At 33.3% G+C, this 21821-nt stretch overlaps 7 protein-coding genes across 12 annotated transcripts; 2 read left to right on the top strand and 5 right to left on the bottom strand.

Annotated features, from left to right (window-relative positions):
- Positions 1-4: 4 nt before the first annotated feature.
- LOC100124236 ((Lyso)-N-acylphosphatidylethanolamine lipase) lies at positions 5-3534 on the bottom strand. 2 transcript variants are annotated; one of them, XM_008217727.4, is made up of 8 exons: positions 3220-3534; positions 3029-3097; positions 2374-2450; positions 2088-2294; positions 1666-1995; positions 1067-1184; positions 799-985; positions 5-652 (listed from the first exon to the last, which is right to left on the bottom strand). In XM_008217727.4, the coding sequence occupies exons 2-8, from the start codon at positions 3070-3072 to the stop codon at positions 419-421; spliced, it is 1197 nt and encodes a 398-aa protein (XP_008215949.1). In that variant the 5' UTR covers positions 3073-3097; positions 3220-3534; the 3' UTR covers positions 5-418. The 2 variants fall into 2 exon arrangements, with proteins under 2 accessions (XP_008215949.1, XP_032456976.1); XM_032601085.1 differs by having other exon boundaries at positions 3373-3534.
- Positions 3535-3960: 426 nt separating this feature from the next.
- On the bottom strand, positions 3961-6775 carry LOC100124235 (phosphoglucomutase). 2 transcript variants are annotated; one of them, XM_001608097.6, is made up of 8 exons: positions 6510-6775; positions 6174-6423; positions 5427-5865; positions 5153-5355; positions 4886-5087; positions 4593-4785; positions 4338-4521; positions 3961-4266 (listed from the first exon to the last, which is right to left on the bottom strand). In XM_001608097.6, exons 2-8 carry the CDS (start codon positions 6417-6419, stop codon positions 4042-4044), a joined length of 1692 nt encoding a protein of 563 aa, XP_001608147.1. In that variant the 5' UTR covers positions 6420-6423; positions 6510-6775; the 3' UTR covers positions 3961-4041. The 2 variants fall into 2 exon arrangements, with proteins under 2 accessions (XP_001608147.1, XP_031788358.1); XM_031932498.2 differs by having other exon boundaries at positions 6174-6429; positions 6510-6618.
- A 317-nt stretch (positions 6776-7092) lies between these two features.
- Positions 7093-10079, bottom strand: LOC100124234 (coatomer subunit alpha). Its single transcript, XM_001608095.6, has 8 exons — positions 9721-10079; positions 9519-9558; positions 9197-9420; positions 8725-9116; positions 8419-8592; positions 7946-8259; positions 7550-7866; positions 7093-7468 (listed from the first exon to the last, which is right to left on the bottom strand). The coding sequence occupies exons 1-8, from the start codon at positions 9721-9723 to the stop codon at positions 7379-7381; spliced, it is 1554 nt and encodes a 517-aa protein (XP_001608145.2). The 5' UTR covers positions 9724-10079; the 3' UTR covers positions 7093-7378.
- Positions 10080-10173: 94 nt separating this feature from the next.
- On the top strand, positions 10174-12729 carry LOC100124233 (actin-related protein 3). 2 transcript variants are annotated; one of them, XM_008217723.4, is made up of 7 exons: positions 10174-10260; positions 10350-10580; positions 10675-10855; positions 10935-11249; positions 11334-11648; positions 11746-11964; positions 12039-12727. In XM_008217723.4, the coding sequence occupies exons 2-7, from the start codon at positions 10540-10542 to the stop codon at positions 12216-12218; spliced, it is 1251 nt and encodes a 416-aa protein (XP_008215945.1). In that variant the 5' UTR covers positions 10174-10260; positions 10350-10539; the 3' UTR covers positions 12219-12727. The 2 variants fall into 2 exon arrangements, with proteins under 2 accessions (XP_008215945.1, XP_031788361.1); XM_031932501.2 differs by having other exon boundaries at positions 10187-10580; positions 12039-12729.
- LOC100124232 (transcription factor 25) lies at positions 12467-15488 on the bottom strand. 2 transcript variants are annotated; one of them, XM_008217722.4, is made up of 9 exons: positions 15319-15457; positions 15072-15240; positions 14597-15000; positions 14298-14523; positions 13974-14227; positions 13583-13892; positions 13225-13518; positions 12957-13147; positions 12467-12884 (listed from the first exon to the last, which is right to left on the bottom strand). In XM_008217722.4, exons 2-9 carry the CDS (start codon positions 15204-15206, stop codon positions 12851-12853), a joined length of 1848 nt encoding a protein of 615 aa, XP_008215944.1. In that variant the 5' UTR covers positions 15207-15240; positions 15319-15457; the 3' UTR covers positions 12467-12850. The 2 variants fall into 2 exon arrangements, with proteins under 2 accessions (XP_008215944.1, XP_001608143.2); XM_001608093.6 differs by having other exon boundaries at positions 15072-15488.
- Positions 15178-19172, top strand: LOC100124231 (ATP-binding cassette sub-family E member 1). Of its 2 annotated transcripts, XM_008217720.4 has the most exons (10): positions 15178-15617; positions 15696-16147; positions 16463-16700; positions 16791-17006; positions 17090-17297; positions 17370-17556; positions 17646-18052; positions 18123-18435; positions 18523-18757; positions 18846-19172. In XM_008217720.4, exons 3-10 carry the CDS (start codon positions 16488-16490, stop codon positions 18891-18893), a joined length of 1827 nt encoding a protein of 608 aa, XP_008215942.1. In that variant the 5' UTR covers positions 15178-15617; positions 15696-16147; positions 16463-16487; the 3' UTR covers positions 18894-19172. The 2 variants fall into 2 exon arrangements, with proteins under 2 accessions (XP_008215942.1, XP_032456961.1); XM_032601070.1 differs by lacking the exons at positions 15178-15617; positions 15696-16147 and adding an exon at positions 16232-16291.
- A 406-nt stretch (positions 19173-19578) lies between these two features.
- Positions 19579-21751, bottom strand: LOC100116097 (RILP-like protein homolog). Its single transcript, XM_001608242.6, has 6 exons — positions 20860-21751; positions 20642-20783; positions 20434-20561; positions 19990-20363; positions 19825-19923; positions 19579-19749 (listed from the first exon to the last, which is right to left on the bottom strand). The coding sequence occupies exons 1-6, from the start codon at positions 21181-21183 to the stop codon at positions 19626-19628; spliced, it is 1191 nt and encodes a 396-aa protein (XP_001608292.1). The 5' UTR covers positions 21184-21751; the 3' UTR covers positions 19579-19625.
- Between the last annotated feature and the right edge of the window lie 70 nt (positions 21752-21821).

Raw genomic sequence — 21821 nt, 5'->3', positions numbered from 1 at the left:
AGCCTTCGCAAATCAAACAAAGTGTGTAAACATTTTATTTTTGTATAATTCATGCAACTGTTCTACAGTTGTTGACATCATATTAACTTACTGTAATATTTGTTCTGTAAATCTTTAAAATAATACTTTTTGTAATTTTCTTATCATTTTCTTAAATTAATAATGTCGTCGCACAAGAAAATCGAATGTTCATTCACATAAATAAACGCTAGGCAAACATTTTGTACATAAATCTCTACAACTCAGTGTTCAAGAAGAAATCAAAAATAGATATAAAGCAAAATTTTTTCTTCAAATAGCATGTATTTATATATATGTACAAGAAAAATACTTAAAATTGTTTTATACGCTTATAGATGAACCAGTTCATCAAAAAAGAAAGAAGTAATGACACTAATATTGGATTTGGTTTCTATTGTTAGCTTAATTTTGATTTATCTACATCTATTGCTTTATCGGAAACTTTTGTACTATCATCAACTTCCTCATCACTCCTATTTTTCTCTTCGCATATTAGCTTTGATCCTGGATTTAAATTTTCAGGTTGAGTCAATTTTGAATGTTGGTCAATTATTTTACAAGCTTCCAGAACATATTTATTGAAAATTTCACTTTTGTCCAAGTAAACATGATGTCCTGCTCCAGTTATTATCTGCAAAAACAAAAAATGTTTTTTTTTTTTTTTATATAATATACATTTAAAATGTTCTTAAATGTCTGATGCTCTGTACAAATATACAAAAAGACCTTGATCATGCATGCATAAAAATACTTGGCTGTGGTTGGATTTTTAATTACCTGAACATTAACATAAGAGGATGATCTGACTCGTTTAATTGTTTCACCTGCAGTGTTGTCCACCCAAGATCTACTTCCATAGAGAAGTGTTACAGGAATTTTATGGTCCAGTTGATCAATCCTTTTTATTATTGGATTTTTCGCCCATCCAAAACCATGCATCATAGCATGAAAGGCACTTTCTCCTCTGTTATATGTTATATAGATATGAATTATTAAATTAAACTTTTTAGAAAAACAAGTTTTGATTACCATAATTCATACTTACGAAGGAGTTTGAACATTGCATTGGTGTATATACTGTGAAATAATAGTAGGATCATCTTGCAGAACTGGTGAAAACTTTCTTACTATGTCAGGGCGCGTAGTTTCAATAAGCCACTGGCCTAAAAATATTATTTTAGTTTAAAAAAAGGTTTTATTTTTTAATAATACTATGCAACAAGTAGGAAAAAATTAGCTTTTTCTAACGATGATGGCGTATTCTGCGCCCAAAACTCTTACTTGTGCTTGAACTATCTCACGCGTTTGAAAAAAGACCTTTTTCCTTTGTTACAAATAGTGCTTTTTTAATAAGGGCGTGTATAGACTTTATTGCAAGGAATAGCAAACAGGAGATCTAGCAATTCCTTTTGACATTAAAAAGAATTTTTAAAATCGTCAAAATTTTAAAAATATTGGTAATCTTAAAAAAAAAATTATCCTGGAAGGAAGGACAAGTGCTTCCATTTCTCAATTTATTTTCTGTTACTCAAAAGATGCTCGAAAAGCTCAAATTTTCATTTTCTTTTCCAAGACATGGAATAGCTCCTTTTTCATGCATGTATTAAAAAAAATTATCATTGAATATAAAATATAAAGTAATACCAAATGGTCCAGCAAATCTCACAGCCCATAGTGGATTTAATGGTTGGACCATATAAGCTATGGCCTTTAACCAAAGTGGAGCCTGTGATTTGTTAACAACATCAGTTGGTCTTTCTGGAAATCCCCATGGATCAGCAAGAATTAGATGTTTTACTCGTTCTGGATATTGAATAGCATATGATGCTGCTAAAAAGCCACCCATAGAATGACCAAGTAAAACGAAATTGTCCAATTGCATTTCTTTCCTCCATTCTTCTACTGATCTAACTAACTGGTTTTCAGCTTCCTCAGCCTTCTTGCTAAAAACTGGTCGACTACTCCTGCCAAATCCTGGAAATATATAAAAAAAACACAGTTGAGTGTTTTTTTTTACTTTTTTCGTGTTTAAATAAAAATTAGGAGATATATTGCATGTTATCTACCCAACAAATCTATAGCATGAACAGGCCTCTGCTTGGCTAAAGAATCAAGGTTTAAAACCCAAAGAGCAACACCAGCTCCAAGGCCATGAAGCAAGACAATTGGTACTTGTGGTGATTCTTGATTTAAAGACAAAGTCCAGATTTTGTCTGATTCTCCTACAACTGCTCCGATATCAACATACCTTCCCCTGTATGGTGTTTTTAAATCTGTTATAGGATATAGAATATAATTAGCCTAATGTTATATTACAATGTGGGAATCCATCAAATTTCTATAGGTACTCACATGAAAGTATTTTTTTTTCCACTGCTCTGAGCATGGTTGAAGAAGAACGTGACCAGCTAAACCATTCCCAAAACCAGCTGAAACGATACATAAATTAGAAATTTATTACTTTTAATGTTTTACATGTTTTCAACCACAACATAATTTATATACATTGAATCATTGCATAACAACTATGCCACTCTTGCATCGTTTCATGCAGTAGTTATCATTTAATACAATGCAGCAGTTTTAATAACTATGTAGAGATAATTTAACAAGGTTAAAGCAAAATAATCATCCATGAAACAATATTACATTACAACACGAAATTATTGATTGTTAACTGTATTATGCAATAGCCCACAAAGCAATCATCAACAAAATGTTTATTTTTAACTGCAAACTTGAAAAATTATTGATTAGAAATAAATTATCAAGTCGATAAAAAATTCTAACAATATTAAAAGCTTGCAATTATAAGAAAGTTACATTGCCATAGTTATATAGAAAAGTATATGATCTAATTCTGTTGAAGCGCAAGCATATTCACATACACAATATAAGTTTGTAATGGGCCATGAGGTTAGTTAATTTTTTTTTGCCAAGTCCATTTCGTTTATTCATGCATATTGTCGACGACAAACTTAATAAAAACATAACCTTAGTCCCTCACCTGTTTGAGTGCAGTTGAACTTCGTCATTGCTGTCTGTTGCCATGAGTTTTACTTAGCTCTTGATCTGTCTATATACAAATATACACTTTGCTTTTAGTGAAAATTTAACTTTGTACTATTATTTTGAATGTAGCGTTGAATCACTTATAATGTTCGATTTTTTATATTTAATATGCTTTATCATAGTTACAAGAATGATTTGTCATGCCATTACGTCGCCGTGAGCTGTCACATTGAACCGATAGACTATATCATACTTGATACAATAAAATGCTAAATAAATTAAAAAATGTTTTTAACTTCCTGATAAATCTAGCTTAACTAGCTAATGAAAACTGCGTACTTATAACAATGATTCTTTGTTATTTGTCAGTCTGGCTTGGTTGGATCAGCTGACAATAACAACTGTTACGGAATGACTGCCAGAGTGCTAGATCTAGCAGCTATATAGATATAGGATACCCAACATATATTTTTCTATTTGTAGGTTATATAAAAATGGCGGAGGGCGAGGGGGAAGGAATAGAGTATATGTATATTACCGTCATCACTGCCATACGAATAGACTCAAATGTATACTTGACAAATTTCAAATTTATTATAAAAAAATTTGCATTGATAAAAATGTATTCAACAAATATATAGCTAATCAGAATGCCTTTAGTTTATAGTATTATGTGTATACGTTTATATTTAAATTATATCGTTTCCTTCAGTCAGTCAGATTTAGTATAATACTGTTTGGGTTGTTATACATTGACTCGAAATAAAACATTTAATACTTACATGCTCCTGATGAATTGATCTAAAACTATCAAGTATGCACTGTGTATTTTTTTAATTGTAATGGAAAACGTGTTTCTATGATGAATATGTTCATTTTTTGGTGATAATGAAGAATATCATTTCAAGTTGCAATCTTAAAAATAAATAGTGATAAATAATTCATTTATTTAAATTTATTTACAACATTATCAAAACAGTCTTGCAACGGTTGAATGCAAATTATTTTTTATGTAATCACAGTTGGCTTATCCCGGCCTGTATACTCTTGAAGTTTGCTTAATTTAAGCGATATATCAACAAGTGGCTTTAAGACAATTTGAGGATCCAAAGTAAATGTAGATGGATCCGCTTCATAACTTTCAATGTATAATCTAATAGTTGCACCAGAGCTGCCAGTACCAGATAAACGAAAGATTACTCGCGATCCATCTTCAAATAATATTCTAAGACCCTGAAAAATGTATCAGTTGAAAAAATCTGTTCTAGAATCATAAAATATTTTTTCTTAAATTTACAACTTACCTGTTTTGTGGCTATGCTACCATCTATGGGATCTTTGTATGAATAATTGTCAGCCTCTTTAACAATATAGGTTTTGTTTTGTGATGCAAGTTTTGTTCCCACAAAGTCTGATTTCTTCATCAACTCTTCCACATAATTCATCATTTCATTAGATTTATCAGCATCACAGTTTTCATAATCATATCTAAAATAATACGTTAATCCATATTATATTGATTATTGGTGTAATTTATAGAATATAAATCTTATACGAACCTAGTGAAAAAATTTCTTCCATAAGTACTCCAATGATCAAGCAATATTTCTTCAACTGATTTCCCTAGATTGGCAATTACACTTAGCCATGCTAAACTAGCCCAAATACCATCTTTTTCTCGAATATGATCTGATCCTGTACCAAAACTTTCTTCCCCACAAAGAGATAGTTGTCCAGCATCCATCAAATTACCTATTTGGAAAAATTAATTCAATTTACACAAAATTTAAAATGGTATTAAAACTCAAAAGTATGTTACTAATAATTATTTTTGAAGAATGTTTTTTTTTACCGAAATATTTCCACCCAGTAGGTACTTGGTAACATTTTACGTTTGTTTTTTTTGCTACTAAATCTACAGCTGCTCCGGTTGGCATGGATCTAGCATAGCCTTTTATTCCAGTCTTTTTGAAATATGGAATAGCATTCAAATTAGCAGCTAAAACAGCCAATGAATCAGATGGATTTACAAAAAATGCTTTCTTTCCAATAATCTGAAATTAAATAAGAGCTAAAATACGTAATGCGATTCGCTGTCGATAATATTTAAAATATCTACCATGTTTCTATCTCCATCACCATCAAATGCTGCTCCAAAATCATATGGTCCATTTTTTACAGCATTAACAAGGTCTGCAGCATAAGTCAAATTTGGGTCTGGATGCAAGCCTCCAAAATCTTCTTTAGGAACAGCATTTACCAAGTCACTACTGCTCACACCTAACTCTTTTCCAAATATTTCAGTTATGTAAGGGCCAGTCACTAAAACAAATTAATAAGATAAAAACTCCAAAAAAAGAAAATAATTTAAATAAGGAACAAACTAACATTACCTCCATTCATAGCATTGATAAGAACTTTAAATTGAGGTCGTTTATCACTTCCTTGAAGTAACTGTTTGATAGCTGAGAAATCAAAGATTTCTTTCATCAAGGCAGTATAATCATTCACAGAGTCAATAATATCAACAGTAAAAGGTTTTCCATCAATCAGTACAGTTGTGCTTTGGATTTTTCCGATATCAATTTCAAGTCCAGAAACAATCTTGTATTTCTTCAAAGTTTTTGTTATTTCATAAATTTTATTTGTAACAGCATCTGGAGCAGGTCCACCATTTTCACAATTAAATTTAATACCAAAATCTCCATTAGGTCCACCCGGATTATGCGAAGCAGTTAAAACAATTCCTCCCAGTGTTTTGTATTTACGAATAATGTTTGATACAGCAGGTGTAGATAGTATACCATGTTGTCCAATTAACAATTTAACTACCTGTCAATAACAAAATGTTAAAAATAAAACTGTTTTCAAATTGATGTCACATATGTGGGTCTATATATAATGCACTATCACATTTTTTTTTTATATAGTCTCTTATCATGCTGCGTAGTAATGATAGACTATTTAATGACCAAGCTTTAATTTTACGCAATCAGTACATATATGCAGAGTACATAAATTCTTGAAATAATAATATAAATCTTCCGTTTACATGTAAAAAAAGGAGTATGAAATGCATTTCTTAAATAAAATTAACGGAATCGCTAGATTTTTCAAATAAATTATAATAAAATAAATACCCCATTTGCTGCAGCAATTTTGATGATTTTCCGAACCGCATCTTGGCCATAATAACGACCGTCACCTCCAACAACTAACGTGCTTTGATTTAATTTATCACCCAAAGCATCGAGTATTGCTTGAATAAAATTTTCTGTGTAATGTTCTTGTTGAAAAACTTTAACAGCTTTTCGAAGGCCAGAAGTACCTGGCTTTTGACCTTCAAATACTACTGTATCAACTTGCGAAACCGTTAGTGAAGTCATTATTCTATGGATAAAACACAAAGAAAAATTTATTATTGATTAAATGAATATCTTACAATAAGCAGCGAATGAAAAATCAAATTGCTTTACCTCAAATAAGGTGTGGCCGGTAATTTATTGAAAAATAATGATAAAACTAAAAATTTTAATCGAGTTGCGGTTGCCAAGTTGCCGCGACTAGCGAGATATTATATATCAATGACAATCAAGGGCACCCGAATCAAGCCGGTAGGCGACGTCTATAGCTAAGTACGGCCGGCTCGTCTCTTTTGAGATTCGGACAGCGCAGCGAGACAGCAAAATAAGTGGATTGCACAATCATCAAGCAGACGATTAGACGAAGAAACTTAAGCCGCGACGCATGCGCGTTATTCGAATGTGCACTGTCTACACATATATGTATATAATGACAGCAATAAATATTATTATTGCGTATACAATTTTCTAATTACCGTCATGTAAATGTTTTACGTTATATCTATACATGATGATGAATACGGTTAGATGAATATGACAATATATGATTGAAAATTAATAAACTACTTTTCAAGTATTATTATCAATGCAAAATGTACAATTTTACTTGAGTATAATTTTCAAGTAGATCTGTATCTGACAATAACGATGTAAAGGCAGTAATACTTATATTAAAATAATAAAATATGTACCAAGCTTATTTTCAAGCAACAAGTAGAAATTTTCAAACTAGTTTTCTTATGTTTATTTGCATAGTTTTATTGTTTGACAATTTATAATAATCATAATAATAATAATAATAATAATAATTACAATAATAATAATTATAATATGAAAAATATCTTTACAAACACAATATTGTGAATTTGACAGTAACCAGCATAATACCGATAAACTTAACTAAAAAGAATAGTTTGAAAAAATATGTCTATATTTATAAAAGAGTTCTTTGTTTTTGTAATAATGGAAATTTTATAAAAAGATTAAACTACTTCGTAGTTATCTGTTAAAAAGACTGTTTCTACAGAATGTTTTACTGGACTATCATCCTCAACAAGCATAACATCATTAATCTGAAATAAAATTGGATAATTTTAATAAGTGTTTGAAAACGATTTAAAATATTAAAAATGTACCTTTAAAATAAAATTTACCTTTATTTTAGCATACGGCGTATTAGATGAAAATGAAATATGTACAGGGAAAAAGTCTGTAGGTCGTGAGTTTGGTACTGAAAACTCCATTGCTCCAGTTTTTGTTGTAGCATCAATAATGGGTATTGACCAAACTAATATATTTTTCTTGGCCTCGTGAGTATATTGACCTTCACAATCACTCACTACAGGCTTTGCACCAATAGGTAGTGGAATGTTTATCTGAACATCGTTTAATTCCAGATCTGTCTGTTCCAGTTCGTACTCAATATTTACCTCACAGCCTCCTTCTCCATTTTCAGCTGGCCAGCAATTAACTTAAAAGGGAAATAAGATATAAAACATCCAGTATAAGATGAACAACTATGTTATGATAAAAAATTGTATTCAGCATACTTGAGATCGGTAGTGCACTTTCATCTTGAGTTTGAAAGCGCCACTTTAATACACCAACATCTGTATGCAGAGGAAATGGTTTCGAAGGAACCTTCAAACCAATCTGGCCCTTTGTTTTGAAAAGTTCCTTATCCACATTAGGGTGTGTCTGTAATTGCATTCCTCTTGTATCTTTATTATCTATTTGCACACGAATACGGCCCCATTTCTCATCAGATATATTTAATGTTACTAAACCACCTAATTCGAAATTTTGCACACCGCCATCTTGCCTGATTCTAACATTAAGTTTTTCTTCCTGTTTCAAATGGACTCTATAAATAATAAAAGAATGATGATTAAATAGATATAATAATAAAGGCTACGTATGACTATCAACAAATTTTGTCATAAAAATATAAGATTTGAAAATAAAATAAACTTGTATCTGACGAAGGACTAAATTTGTTAATTGAACATTATATTTATCATACGGTTCATTATTTGTAGAATCTGCATTAATTGGTGCAACTCTTGTTCCTGCACTGGCTAAGGAATTGGCAGAAGTAACTGTTTCACCCTCTTCTTTCAACTGATCAACGAAAGAGTCAATATCTCGAGATTTTCCACCCAATTTCATTGCACCTGCACCAACTGAGGCTGGTTTCCTAAAATAAAAATTCCATCTTTTACCAAACTATATCTAAAAACATGTTAAATGCAACCATGAAGCTCATTTGAGTTTTGATAAAATAATTTTTAAACCCTTTTGTGGAGATAAAGAATTTTAAGAAACTCACTGCATTGGTGTGTAGGATGTTTTCGTAGGCTCTGGTATAAAATTCGCTGAATCTCCAACAGTGGGAGTAGGTGCGAAATTGCTTCCACTGCCATAACCTCCTCCAAAGCCTGGGCTTTTAATACTCGTTCCTTTTTTATTAGCTTCTAATCTCTGCCGTTGCAATTCTTTTGCCTTTTCTTTCATTTTGTTTTTAGCTTCTCTTTCTTGCGTAAATCTAACAGCTTGATAAACTCTCTCTTCATGCGAATCCATTTCCACAAATGTCCTGATTTGTGCTAAATTAACACTTTCTCTGTATCCTAAAGCAATTATTTCATCAAAAGCAAATATTAAATTGAATGCATTTTCAGCAATTTCCAATTCATCCATGGATTTACAATACTCTGGAATCTAGACAGAATAATGATTATTACTCTAATATAATATTAAGCTTAAAAGTTAAAAAAATGATCAAATACAAGGACACTTACTACTCTAGCAAAGAGACGTAATGTTTCCAGATCCTCCAAAATGTTACTAGCTTTTGTTGTAATTAGTAACATGTAAAGTTTTTCTAATGGTTGATAAACATAGCGGACTGATTCAGTTTCAACAAATGTATGTTGTTTACCAGTACTCATTAGTTTTGGAAAAGCAGCTAACAGACCCTCTATTCTTGCCTTGGTCATTTCAACAAATTGACGAGAGATGATGGCTAAACAGAATATTTTATAATCATAATAAGTTAATGAAAATTGTATGGTACAAATTGTCAATATCACGTTATTATGTAGTAAAACATCAAGTACTCACTCTTGCCACCCTTGGTGCACACTGCAGCAGCGATGAGTACCTGTCATAAAAACAATTGTTTATAAGTTACCTCAATATTTTTTACAATTAAAGCTAACATGATAAAATCAAATTCGTCAAATAGCAATGTATTAAGGAAGGATAAAGTTTCTAATGAATGTCGGGAAACGGTGCACCCTAAAAATTGAAAATTAAAACTAACCATTTTGACATGTGATATGATAACGTCCTAAATGCAAATCTGATGGTACGGCACTATTTTGTCTGTCGTCGGTGTGCATCCGACATTACAATATGAAAATCTGAAAATGTTCACTAGCTGACGTGTGCGGTGTGCAATAACTGCTGTCCTGCTGGAACAGAACACATCAGCGCATTGCTTGCGGAGAAGTGGACGGCTGTTTCCAAAATATTCCAATCCAAGTACGAGCGGGTGATTCGAATTGCAATTTTTGATAGAAAAATACGATTTACTATCGAACAATATTGAATGGTTACACTATTAGTGGTATCATTATCGATGATAAATTATGTCCGGATAGATTTACGTCTAAATACGTTAGTTTAATGATTTCTAGATTTGGGGTGTGGGCTTGCGATAGTATAGTCAGCTTTATGGCCATGTGGAATGATGGAACGTGAAATATATGTATGTACATATAGCTTTTTTAGCAGTTTTGGTCGGCCACCATCAGGAACAGTCGCCGCCGCCTTGCCAATGCCGACGGCGAGTTGTACTTGTGTAGGTTATCGTTATAATGAATCATTGAAAAATTGAACCATGAATTGATCGAAATACGTTTCGCGAATTTCGGGTTTCGCTATTTTCAGGATTTTAAGCTGTTTGAGGTGTAACCCTTGCCACCTCTCAGCCAAACAAGCCTAAGTGCTATAGATCAAGCAGTTAAAGTGACTCACAATTACAAATCAACTTTTACTTATGGTTGTTAAAATTTAAAATTCACCTCTAATTTCTGTAGAATAATAAATTGTCACAACAGTTTGGTTGTTTGATACAATCATGTCGCACCTACCTCCTTGCGTGATAGATGTGGGAACAGGGTAAGCCCATTAAAACTTGCCATCATTACTACTATTATTATTATCATTATTATCATGGTTTATCCTAACATTTTATGTTTATACGTAATTGCAGATATACAAAGCTAGGCTTTGCTGGAAATAAAGAGCCTCAGCTCATGATACCTTCGGCAATAGCAATAAAGGAATCAGCAAAAGTTGGTGATAATTCAGCAAGGCGTGTTACCAAAGGTATAGAAGATTTAGATTTCTATATAGGAGATGAGGCATTTGAAGCAACTGGCTATGCTGTCAAGGTAAACTGATCATCTTTTGAGCTTCTTTATATTGTTGATAAATCAAAAATAAAACTTTTCATATTTCTTTGACAAATAGTATCCAGTCAGACATGGTCTTGTGGAAGACTGGGATTTAATGGAACGTTTTCTCCAACAATGTATTTTCAAATACCTAAGAGCAGAGCCAGAGGATCATTATTTTCTTCTGACTGAGCCCCCTTTAAATACTCCTGAGAATCGTGAATATACAGCAGAGATAATGTTTGAATCATTTAATGTTTCTGGATTGTACATTGCTGTTCAAGCAGTACTGGCTATTGCAGCATCATGGATGGCTAAGAATGTTGAAGATAGAAATTTAACTGGTATTGTTGTTGACAGTGGTGATGGAGTAACTCATGTTATACCAGTTGTAAGATTTTTTATCATTTAGGAATTTCCATTATACTTACGCCTAATCAAATAATATTTTAACTGGTATTTTAATTTTCTTTAGGCCGAAGGTTTTGTTATAGGCAGTTGCATTAAACACATTCCAATTGCTGGTCGTGATATTACATACTTTATTCAGAGTCTTTTGAGAGATCGAGAAGTGGGTATCCCGCCAGAACAGTCACTGGAAACAGCAAAAGCTATCAAAGAAAAACATTGCTTTATATGCCCTGATATTGCTAAGGAATTCGCAAAATTCGATAGTGATCCTAGTAAATTTGCAAAATACAATGGTATTAATAATATAACCAAGCAGCCATTTGCTGTAGATGTTGGTTATGAAAGATTTCTTGGACCAGAAATTTTCTTTCATCCTGAGGTAAACGAGACTAGACTTGAAAATCTTAAAAATCGACTTTTTAATATACTATATTAATATACTAATATTAATAATAATATATCTTATCTGAGTTTAGTTTTCAAATCCAGATTTTACAACTCCATTAAGTGAAATTGTGGACGATGTTATTCAAAATTGTCCTATTGATGTCAGAAGACCACTGTACAACAACATTGTTCTTTCTGGAGGATCAACAATGTTTAAGGACTTTGGAAGGCGATTGCAGAGAGATATTAAAAAAACTGTTGATGCACGATTAAAACTAAGTACAGCACTAAGTGGTGGCCACATTACGGTAATATTGAAGTACTAATGATTAAAATATTGCATGACAAATAAGTTATTAGAACAAGGTTGGTTTTTTTTCAGCCAAAACCTGTTGATGTTCGCGTTATATCACATCACAAACAACGTTGTGCAGTGTGGTATGGTGGAGCTCTGTTGGCTAGTGACCCAGAATTTTATACTGTTTGTCATACTAAAGCTGATTATCAGGAGAATGGACCAGGAATTTGTCGTTACAATCCCGTCTTCCGCAGCATGATTTAAGCAGAGTTACTTTAAAGACAGATGAAAGCATTTATAGCTCAAAAGCATTTGGCACAAATAACTATTGTGCATTCATTCAAGTTTGAAACTTCAAAAATGTCCAAACATTTATTAAAAAATATTTAGACATTTTTTTATCAGATTTGTATTTCTAATAATGAAAAGAATACAAATTTTCACAGACTTTGATTGTAAAAATTATTTGATATAATTCAATATTGAAATAACGATTTTATTATTTATCCTTATTTTTTATTTTTCCGAATTATTAACCAACTATTATTATTATACAAATTAAATTTATTGAATAGTTATATATGAAACTCATGCCAAACTTAACATTTCATAATAAAAAGCTCACAGAGTTAATGAAAAAAATATGTATAAAAAATACAATTTGTATGAGGGGCAAAATTAGTATTACTTTTTTCTTAATTTTTACAAATCTATGACTAAAATGAACATTTTTTATATTGTAGATTTGTATTAAAATAAAATGTATTAAATAATATTTGTTTTATTGTTACAATATGCGATTCATATTTATTTACAATGATGAAATTTATTTTAAGTTTCATTTTGACTAACCAAAATTTGAAAAACTTAGCTGACTATATTGGAAGTTGAGAGCCTTAGTCATATTCGTTTTGGTATCCCTGATGATCACTGTAAAATGCAGATTGTCATATTATTAAATAGTTTACAAAGTGGTTTTTCAATCGATCAATTTGGTCTTACTTTGGATTATTAGCACCGTTTGCAACTGCAATTTCATTTTCTAGATCCATAAAAAATGAAGAGAAAAATAATGATAGAAGATTAGTATGCGCTTCATTGTTTCTTCTTGCTGTTCGTGGATTGCTGTATATATTTATTGAATTTTCAGGAGGCAGAGGATCATGTGACAAAATTGAACCTTCATTTTGTATCTAAAGAAAAGAAAGTTAATTATTTACAATATTATTTGATCGTCATATGTAATAATAGTAATCAAATAAGTATGTACCCCTTGAACATTAACTGTAACATCTTTCAAATCAGAAACAATGAGATGTCTTAAAATATTTCGCGGTAATTTCCCTTGGTATCTTTTAGTCCTTTTAACTTGACAAAACTTAACATAATCATCCTTGGAATCTAGTCGTTGAAAAACTATGTTTACATTTTTTTCAAGCCATGGTAAGATTTCTGCTTCTTTCCATAAATGAAAACTTCTTGCAATGTATAAGGTTTGTAATTTATCCAAAGCTGGTGGTGTACTACTTTCAGCTTTAGTTGTGAAAAATTCATGAAGTTTCACCTAAAATTCAAAATTTATTAATTGCAATGCTTGTATTTTACGAATCAAGATAAAATGTAATCACCTTAGAATCCGTATTTATGCTACATTTATCTAATAATGGATTTAATACACCAGGAAACATGATAAGTGCATTTTGCAAAAGTTCATCTGCAGTTTCTTGCTTGCCCAAGTGAAAATAGGCGAGTGCTAAACTGTAAGCAATGTTGGGGAGTTGTTGAAGATTTCTCGAATTCTCCCATAAATTACAAAACTCACAAAACCATTCATACTCCTTTGATCGAATGGCATAAAAATCTATCATCAACACAACTGCCAATGGATCTCCCTCAGGATCCAAAGAGAGCAATAACTTGCAAAGTTCTAAACTAGTTCTATTTCGAAAAAAATTAACAAACCATGTGAATTATTAAAATCAGGATAAGTAAAGTAAAGTAGTAAAAGTAATGATATACCTGTAACATGCTCTACCACCAACTAAAACTAGATGTTTAAACAATGCTATAAAAAAGGCACGATTTTGTTGTTTCCTGTAATCTAATCTACAATTAGCAGTAGTCATATTGAACATTGGATGGAAAGCATATTCCAAATAAAATATTGCTCTTTCTATGAGTCTTGCTGCCATTGCCAAATCTTCACTTAATTTACACAGTTCAGCTGATTGTAAGAGTGCGTCAACATTGTAAGGATGTTCATTCACAATACTCTAAAAAATTGAATGGTAAATTATTTTAATTTTCAACTTATACAATGTTATCTGTCTGTTTTTAACTCACAATGATATTTTCTGGATTTAAACTCTCGACAGCATTAATAAATTTTTGTTGCACCTGACGATACGAAGTGCTATGTTCATATACAAAATACTGCACCCCTTTTTCATTCATGGTTCTGTCTATTGTCATAGAAATACCAGATTTTGAAATAGGTAACATATTTTCACGTACAGATACTAACCAAGTCTTCTTTAAATGCCCAGTTCGACCTCTATTTCTTGGCTTGCTATATAATCAGAAAAAATAATTTTGTTAGAAATTTGTGAATTATAGTAAAAATTAATTAATTGTTATCTTACGTTTGTTCTGCTTGAATAGTTCTGCTCCCAAATATCCTTTTCAATTCGTTGTAAGCATTTAGATGCTTGTGCTGTACAATTAATGTCTGTTCCTTTGATTTAGCTATAAGGGACAACTGTAGATTGTCTGCTGATCCAAGACTAGTGCTTGGTCCAGGTTCACCTAATAGTTTATTAATTTGCCGGACTGTTCGATCAATTTCATCTAAATTATCTTGGCTTTTATTGCTTTGATCATCTGAAATTTCTTCTAGAGTATCTTTCTGCTTATGAACTTTTCTATGCTTCTTACGTTTTTTCTTACTTTTGGATTTATTATCATTAATTTTTTCCTCTCCTTCTTCAGTTTCATCTTCTTGAATATTTTCAGTCTCATTATCGTCATTATCGGACGATTGGTTTAACTACGTATCAAGGTAATCAAAAATTAGTAAATCCTCACACATACATAAATAATAAATAAATATGAACTCACAAGGTCAAAGACATTAAATTGCTTTTTTTTACTTCCTCCAACTTGGACATCATTCAATTCCGGCTCCGACTCTTCATTATTATCCTCTAGAGCAATATCATTGCCATAAACTTTTTTTAAATACCTTGTAGACATTTTATAAACATCTGTCTTGATTAAAGTTTATTGGCTAATATTGTTATCGAGAGAAAATATATATATAAGTTTCATAGAATAAGCATGACGTGCACAAGAAACAACAATAAACCTTATATCCTTTTAATCGTACAAAATTTCAAACGTGCAATAATAGATTTTGAGGATTCCGTGAAAACTAGCAGATTGGTAAAGTAATGTGCAGCAGTATACATATAGTGCGTGCAACTGTATAGTATAGCATATCGTATGCGTATCAGACCAGGTCCAGACGTCGTCGTGTGCCAAGGATGCCAATATACAAGTAGTGAAAAGACGTATTAATTTTTGTACGTTTGGCAGGCGTGATTCCACGAAATCTGAATTAAGATGTGAATCAGCAGCCATAGATATTTAATTTTATTTTAAAATGTATGTACAATACGTATTTTCATTCGATTAATATCAATTTAAAAAATAGATACATTATTTCGATGTTTTATATTTCAGGAAAAAAATGTTTGACTCTGCTTTAAATAATAATTCGACAATCAAATGAAAGATAAAAACTGTAAATATATTATTCAGGATCAGATTATAATATAGTTGACGGGACTATAACTGATATACATATAATTACAACTATTGCTTACAATAAGTTCCGTAGTATATATATATTTAAAGTAAAAGTTCGAATGCTCCGAATAATCTGTATGGGGCAAGTAGATTGTGTCGGCTTGTGGGCGGACGATGGGGGTAAAGAGAAGTGGCGAAAAGAGAAGGCATCATCTCAAAGCGTGCGAGTCGGCGACGGACTGCAAAGAGGTCGTGCTGCACTCCCGAGTCCCATCGACCAATCTGGATTCCACGTTTCCTTTTTGACAAGCTAAGATATTTTTTATCGCTGCTTTCGTTTGTCAAATGTTGTTGCCGAGATTTCTTAATTTCTCTAATTAAAACAGGCAAGTATTCGCTAAATTTATCACAAGTCTTGCCCGGTTTTTAAGCTGGTTATGTTATCTCATGCGTATTGAAAGCTAGGTTAGAAACGCTTGAGAATCGTGCATTGCTGCAAGTAACCAGATGTGCGATTGAAGAGGAAAAGTGTAACATATTAATACATTAATAAAATCCAGAAATTTCTGAATTGTTCAGAAAACTTTGTGGATTTTAGAAGTGAAAAGGGAATCGTTCTTTCTCGATTAGTTGTATACAAAGTTGACTTTGTTTTCTTCATTTTTGCAAATTTAAATAAACAATTCTTTTTCCTCTACCAGGTTTCGAATAATCTGTTGAAGCAAAATGCCTCCAAAACGTTCAACAGAAGAAACGGATCGCTTGACTCGAATAGCCATTGTTAATACAGATAAGTGTAAACCTAAAAGATGCCGTCAAGAGTGCAAAAGATCGTGCCCTGTTGTGCGAATGGGAAAGCTGTGCATAGAAGTAACTCCCAATAGTAAAATAGCCTCCATTTCTGAAGAATTATGTATTGGTTGCGGTATTTGTGTAAAGGTATGTGTCAAACTTTATATGCAATGTTTGTTAACTTGACTTTCCAGAAATGAATCATGTCTCTCTCTCTCTCTCTGTCTATTTATTCAGAAATGTCCATTTGAGGCTATTTCTATCATCAATCTTCCAAGTAATTTGGAAAAGGAAACAACGCATCGTTACTCAAAGAACTCGTTCAAGTTGCATAGACTTCCAATACCTCGTCCAGGAGAAGTTCTTGGTCTTGTAGGAACAAATGGAATTGGAAAATCAACTGCTTTGAAAATTTTAGCTGGAAAGCAGAAACCAAACTTGGGTCGTTTTACTGTAAGATCGCTTATTTAATCAAATTAAAAACTATTTTTTATACTCTTTTTTAAATTTAAAAATGTTTTTTATACTTTTTTTAGGATCCACCAGACTGGACAGAAATTTTGAGTCACTTTAGGGGTAGCGAATTACAAAACTATTTTACTAAAATTCTTGAAGATGACCTGAAAGCACTCATTAAGCCACAATACGTTGATCAGATCCCAAAAGCAGTCAAGGGAACTGTTCAACAGTTATTGGATAAAAAAGATGAATGTAACAATCAAGTTAGAATTTGCGAATTACTTGGTAAAAAGATATTATTTATACAAAAATAGAAAATTTTTGTTCTCCAAGCTAATTTATTAATTTTATTTCTAGATTTAATGCACATACGAGATAGAGGTATTGAGGCACTCTCAGGAGGAGAGCTCCAACGTTTTGCTTGTGCCATGGTGTGCATTCAAGATGGAGATATTTTCATGTTTGATGAACCATCTTCTTATCTGGACGTTAAACAACGTCTTAATGCTGCTGTTACTATTAGATCTCTTATTCATCCAGACAAGTAATACATTAATTTTATTTTTTTAAAAATGTATATATTGTTGTAAAATTAATAACAAAATTTACATTATTCTGAATCATTTATTTCAGATTCATCATTGTAGTAGAGCACGATCTATCGGTACTGGATTACCTTTCAGATTTTATTTGTTGTTTATACGGAGTGCCTGGTGCTTATGGAGTTGTTACTATGCCCTTCTCTGTAAGAGAAGGCATAAACATATTCCTTGACGGTTTTGTTCCAACAGAAAATTTGCGCTTCCGTGAAGAATCTTTAGTATTTAAAGTAGCTGAAAGTGCTACGGAAGAAGAAGTTAAAAGAATGAGCCATTATGAATATCCAGCTATGGTTAAAACTATGGGTTCGTTCCAGTTGGTGGTTGAAAAAGGACAGTTTACAGATTCAGAAATTCTTGTACTCTTGGGAGAAAATGGTACAGGAAAGACAACTTTCATTAGAATGCTGGCTGGTAATTTACCTCCGGATGACGGATCAGGTAATTAACGAATGTTTGCAAGCTTCTTTTTCATATTCAAGAAATACTTATTATTATTTTTATTCTTCAGGTAACATACCGCAGTTGCATATCAGTTATAAACCCCAAAAGATTAGTCCCAAGTCTCAGGGCATCGTTAGACAATTGTTGCATGAAAAAATTCGCGATGCTTACGTTCATCCACAGTTCATTACTGATGTAATGAAACCATTGAAAATCGACGATATCATTGATCAAGAGGTACAAAATTTATCGGGTGGTGAATTGCAACGTGTTGCACTTGCTCTTTGTTTGGGTAAACCGGCAGACGTTTATCTAGTTGATGAACCATCTGCCTACCTGGATTCCGAGCAACGTCTAGTTGCTGCCAAAGTTATAAAGAGGTAATATTTCTTTTGCGACCCATATAATAGATATATTGTTGAAAACACAAAAACAATTTGTTATCATCATAAATTAATAAATTACAGATTTATATTGCATGCAAAGAAAACTGGTTTTGTAGTAGAGCACGATTTTATTATGGCAACATATTTGGCTGATCGAGTCATAGTGTTCTCTGGTACACCGTCCTTAAGAACGGCTGCACACAGTCCACAGTCTCTGTTGAATGGAATGAACAGATTTTTAGAACTGTTGGGCATCACTTTCAGACGAGATCCCAACAACTTTAGACCGAGAATAAACAAAAATCAGTCTGTTAAGGTAATTTTAAAAGAGTTTTTTAATTATTATTATTATTATTAGATATCTAAAAAATTACTAAAATCATAAATATTAATTGTTTTCAAAGGACTTGGAGCAGAAACGGGCTGGACAGTATTTCTTCTTGGAAGAATAAAAGAAGCTTGAAAAATATCTTACAAGAAATTCAACGAGGTATCTTTGACTTTATTGTAAGGAAATCTCGTCACTTTTTACACTTCTTCATACAAGTAATAAAACTAGGTTGGATTTCACTATAATGAAGTTTATAAAGGGAAACCATTGATCAAATGAAATTAATTACGATTTACAATAAAACGACCAGATTGTAAAAATAACTGAAAAAAAATAATTTCAGACAATTTCCCTAAACGTGATCCAACGGGAAAAATAAAGTAAAAAATTTTTAATAAAATTTAATATTTTTATTATTCAAGTTTAGAAAATGGTTTTAACGCGAGTAAAAATGAGCAATTTGGGCAAAAAATAAAACACGTTTATCTTGCATTATACTGATTTAAATAATTTACATATAGAGACAACTTTTTAACATGGTATTTAAGGTAACAACTCTGCAAAATAAATAAATATATCGTATAAAATACATATTTAAAAATATGAAATAGACTTACATGTTGCATAAATATTTCGAACAAGTAAGTCTGCAACAGTTGAGTCAAACGTAATTTCAAACTTGGGGAAATAACTCGACTTTTCGCACCATGCTAATTTACCTTTTCACTTTTCATTAATTTGTCCCTAAATCTGAAAACTATAAATGTGTGTTGAGTTGTCTATCTTTTTTTCTTCATTTTATTTAATCTTTTTTTTTTGGCAATTTGAAATGTTTTCACGACGCTTTGACAAATTAAAACGAAGTTTCTCCGCTACTATTCCCAGACAGAGCCATTTTCGATAGACTAGAAAGACTGCGTCGTGGACTGCTACCACCCAAGAAGCCACCACTCGTTTCCGAAAATATTTTTCTGAAACTAAACAGAAAATTCGTGTATGTAGCCGATGAACTGTTATTAAACACGAATCAATTAAAGAATGCAGAAGCTTACAATTTGCGTATTCCAGATTCTGAAGCTTTCTTCCATGGAGCGTCGTCTGGTTCATAAGGTAGTGGACCTTGAACTGGAGCATCCTTTTCGTCTTCCGCTCTGAAAAATAATTACAAGTTTTTTTTTCCACAGATATATAAAAGAGATGATAATAGATGGACTTACGGTTCTGCTTTCGGACGATACAGCTCGAGTTCGTCTTCTAGATCCGAGACTCTGGCTTTCAGTTCATTTCTCTCGTGCAGAATTTCCTTCAGTTCCGTGGTAGTGAACCTCGGCCTGTCGGGATCGTCCAAGTCGTATACAGCCTTATTTGTTAAATCGGGATATGCCTGGGACGACTTGGAGAGGTCTTCGTTTTCCTTTCTCGCGAGGCCAAGCCTCGCTCTGAGATTGATGAGCTCTCGATTTTGATCTTGCAGTTGTGCTAGAAAATCCGCGCGCTCCTCCACCAAACCACGAGCTTGCATTTGTGCTTGTCTTTGTTTGCGCTTCAGTTCCCTGCCAACAACGCTCAATTTGTCCACTTGATTGTTCAACTGCGGAATAATACAATGTATGTACAATAGAAATACTCGACATTAGCACACAATCGCTCGCAAGTCTTACGTTTTCGATTTCTTCATTCTTTTGCGAAAGCTCCCGATCGCGACTGCGAATTTGATCCCTCTGCTTGTCAATCATTGTTCTCAAGCGCTGCAGCACTGCGATGTCCACCTCTTGACTCGCGGTGAAAGCTGCATACAGTACAATGCATGTGAGCAAATATTCGCATTTATTGGTAGATAGAATGAGACAAAAGAAGTAGCGGTCGTACTTTGCTTAGTGCTTTCTTCGCTGTCGCTTTGAGTTTCTTGCACAGCAGCGGCGAGTCGCCTGTTTTCCTCTTGCAATCTGGTGACCATCTCCAGCAAATCACGAGATTCTTGTCTCCAATGCTCCTCAATTTGCTCGAGTTCCTGGAATGCGTGACGCGGTCAAGTTTGAATTTTAAATTCTCTATAATCGTGAAAGTAAAAGCATGTAGAAGTATACCTTTTCGAAGCGCTGTCTGTCTTCGGCTTTGCCAATCTTATCCGATTCGAGCTGTGAAATCTTGGTCCTGAGTTCCTGGACCGTCGTGTTCTCGCGTTCATTTTTCGTGGCGAAGCTTTCGAGTAGCTCGAGAGCATTGATCACCTTGGGCATCAGGTTGGTTATAGAATCGGCGCCGTACGTGTCGATGAGCTTTTCGCACTCTTTGCCGATCTCGGAGGCGATGTCGTAGACGTCGACGACGGAGACCTCCGCGGTCTCGTTGAAATCCTCCATGGCTGCAGTTGGCCTGCGCTGCTGGTCGACTCGCAGATACAGAGGCATTTATTGTTATTACTTGTTACTCAGGAGCTTGTCACTAATAACTCGAGCAGTAGCGGCAGCTGCAGCAGTCCCGCACTGAGGCAGCTTGCAGCGGTCTGCACTTGTTCATCTCGCAGCCGCCACTCGTGTGCAGTCTGCTCTTCTCTCTGCTGCAGCCACGGCCTGCAATAATAACTTCTCCCTGACTTTCTTCGTTTTATTACCGTTTTAACGCTGCGCTTGCACACTGACACACGCGTTGTATGGGAGCCGAGCCCGAATGAATCATGCTGCTGGAATGGTCCTTATTAATCGTAAGTGTGTGCTTGCCTCCGGTCTGGAGCTGGATACTTGCTGCCCGGAGTTGCCTACTGCTTTATACACAGCTAATACAGCTCCGCGCGAAGGCGGCGCTCGATAAAACTCATAACTCGGAAATTGATCAGGAGCTACGCAGCTGGTTTCTCCAGAGATATCCTGCTGTCGGTCGGCTCGAGAGAGCCCCCGCCTACTACTACTTATATCGCAGCGCAGCCGATATGGCGATACGCGATGGAACGCGCATGTATATGCGCGTACACTTGCGCACAGATGCACATTATATATTAACACGACACATATACTTACGTCAGACATGCGCGCGCAATTCTCCAGCTGCT

Source organism: Nasonia vitripennis, chromosome 5, assembly GCF_009193385.2.
Source record: "Nasonia vitripennis strain AsymCx chromosome 5, Nvit_psr_1.1, whole genome shotgun sequence".
NCBI lineage: Eukaryota > Metazoa > Arthropoda > Insecta > Hymenoptera > Pteromalidae > Nasonia > Nasonia vitripennis.
Note: the sequence above shows the minus strand (reverse complement) of the source record. Positions and strands in the feature narration are given on the sequence as shown.

What these genes read in the sequence shown, in the direction of transcription:
- LOC100124236 (XM_008217727.4), bottom strand. Translation starts at nt 3,072, where the DNA reads ATGGCAACAGACAGCAATGACGAAGTTCAACTGCACTCAAACAG. An exon ending in GTTCAACTGCACTCAAACAG is followed by an intron (nt 2,451 to 3,028) that starts GTGAGGGACTAA and finishes GTATCGTTTCAG; the next exon opens with CTGGTTTTGGGAATGGTTTA. An exon ending in GGAAAAAAAAATACTTTCAT is followed by an intron (nt 2,295 to 2,373) that starts GTGAGTACCTAT and finishes ATCCTATAACAG; the next exon opens with ATTTAAAAACACCATACAGG.
- LOC100124235 (XM_001608097.6), bottom strand. Translation starts at nt 6,419, where the DNA reads ATGACTTCACTAACGGTTTCGCAAGTTGATACAGTAGTATTTGAAGGT. An exon ending in AAATTGCTGCAGCAAATGGG is followed by an intron (nt 5,866 to 6,173) that starts GTATTTATTTTA and finishes TGTTATTGACAG; the next exon opens with GTAGTTAAATTGTTAATTGG. An exon ending in GGAAGAAATTTTTTCACTAG is followed by an intron (nt 4,522 to 4,592) that starts GTTCGTATAAGA and finishes GTATTATTTTAG; the next exon opens with ATATGATTATGAAAACTGTG.
- LOC100124234 (XM_001608095.6), bottom strand. An exon ending in ACATCCTACACACCAATGCA is followed by an intron (nt 8,593 to 8,724) that starts GTGAGTTTCTTA and finishes TTTTTATTTTAG; the next exon opens with GAAACCAGCCTCAGTTGGTG. An exon ending in GATTCTACAAATAATGAACC is followed by an intron (nt 8,260 to 8,418) that starts GTATGATAAATA and finishes TATTATTTATAG; the next exon opens with AGTCCATTTGAAACAGGAAG.
- LOC100124233 (XM_031932501.2), top strand. Translation starts at nt 10,540, where the DNA reads ATGTCGCACCTACCTCCTTGCGTGATAGATGTGGGAACAGG. An exon ending in CAACTGGCTATGCTGTCAAG is followed by an intron (nt 10,856 to 10,934) that starts GTAAACTGATCA and finishes TTTGACAAATAG; the next exon opens with TATCCAGTCAGACATGGTCT. An exon ending in TAACTCATGTTATACCAGTT is followed by an intron (nt 11,250 to 11,333) that starts GTAAGATTTTTT and finishes AATTTTCTTTAG; the next exon opens with GCCGAAGGTTTTGTTATAGG.
- LOC100124232 (XM_001608093.6), bottom strand. Translation starts at nt 15,206, where the DNA reads ATGTCTACAAGGTATTTAAAAAAAGTTTATGGCAATGATATTGCTCTA. An exon ending in TAAATCCAGAAAATATCATT is followed by an intron (nt 14,228 to 14,297) that starts GTGAGTTAAAAA and finishes TCAATTTTTTAG; the next exon opens with AGTATTGTGAATGAACATCC. An exon ending in AACGGTGCTAATAATCCAAA is followed by an intron (nt 12,885 to 12,956) that starts GTAAGACCAAAT and finishes TGCATTTTACAG; the next exon opens with TGATCATCAGGGATACCAAA.
- LOC100124231 (XM_008217720.4), top strand. Translation starts at nt 16,488, where the DNA reads ATGCCTCCAAAACGTTCAACAGAAGAAACGGATCGCTTGACTCGAATA. An exon ending in GTTGCGGTATTTGTGTAAAG is followed by an intron (nt 16,701 to 16,790) that starts GTATGTGTCAAA and finishes CTATTTATTCAG; the next exon opens with AAATGTCCATTTGAGGCTAT. An exon ending in ACCTCCGGATGACGGATCAG is followed by an intron (nt 18,053 to 18,122) that starts GTAATTAACGAA and finishes TTTATTCTTCAG; the next exon opens with GTAACATACCGCAGTTGCAT.
- LOC100116097 (XM_001608242.6), bottom strand. Translation starts at nt 21,183, where the DNA reads ATGCCTCTGTATCTGCGAGTCGACCAGCAGCGCAGGCCAACTGCAGCC. An exon ending in CGAAGAAAGCACTAAGCAAA is followed by an intron (nt 20,562 to 20,641) that starts GTACGACCGCTA and finishes TACTGTATGCAG; the next exon opens with CTTTCACCGCGAGTCAAGAG. An exon ending in GAATCTGGAATACGCAAATT is followed by an intron (nt 19,750 to 19,824) that starts GTAAGCTTCTGC and finishes TTTTCTGTTTAG; the next exon opens with TTTCAGAAAAATATTTTCGG.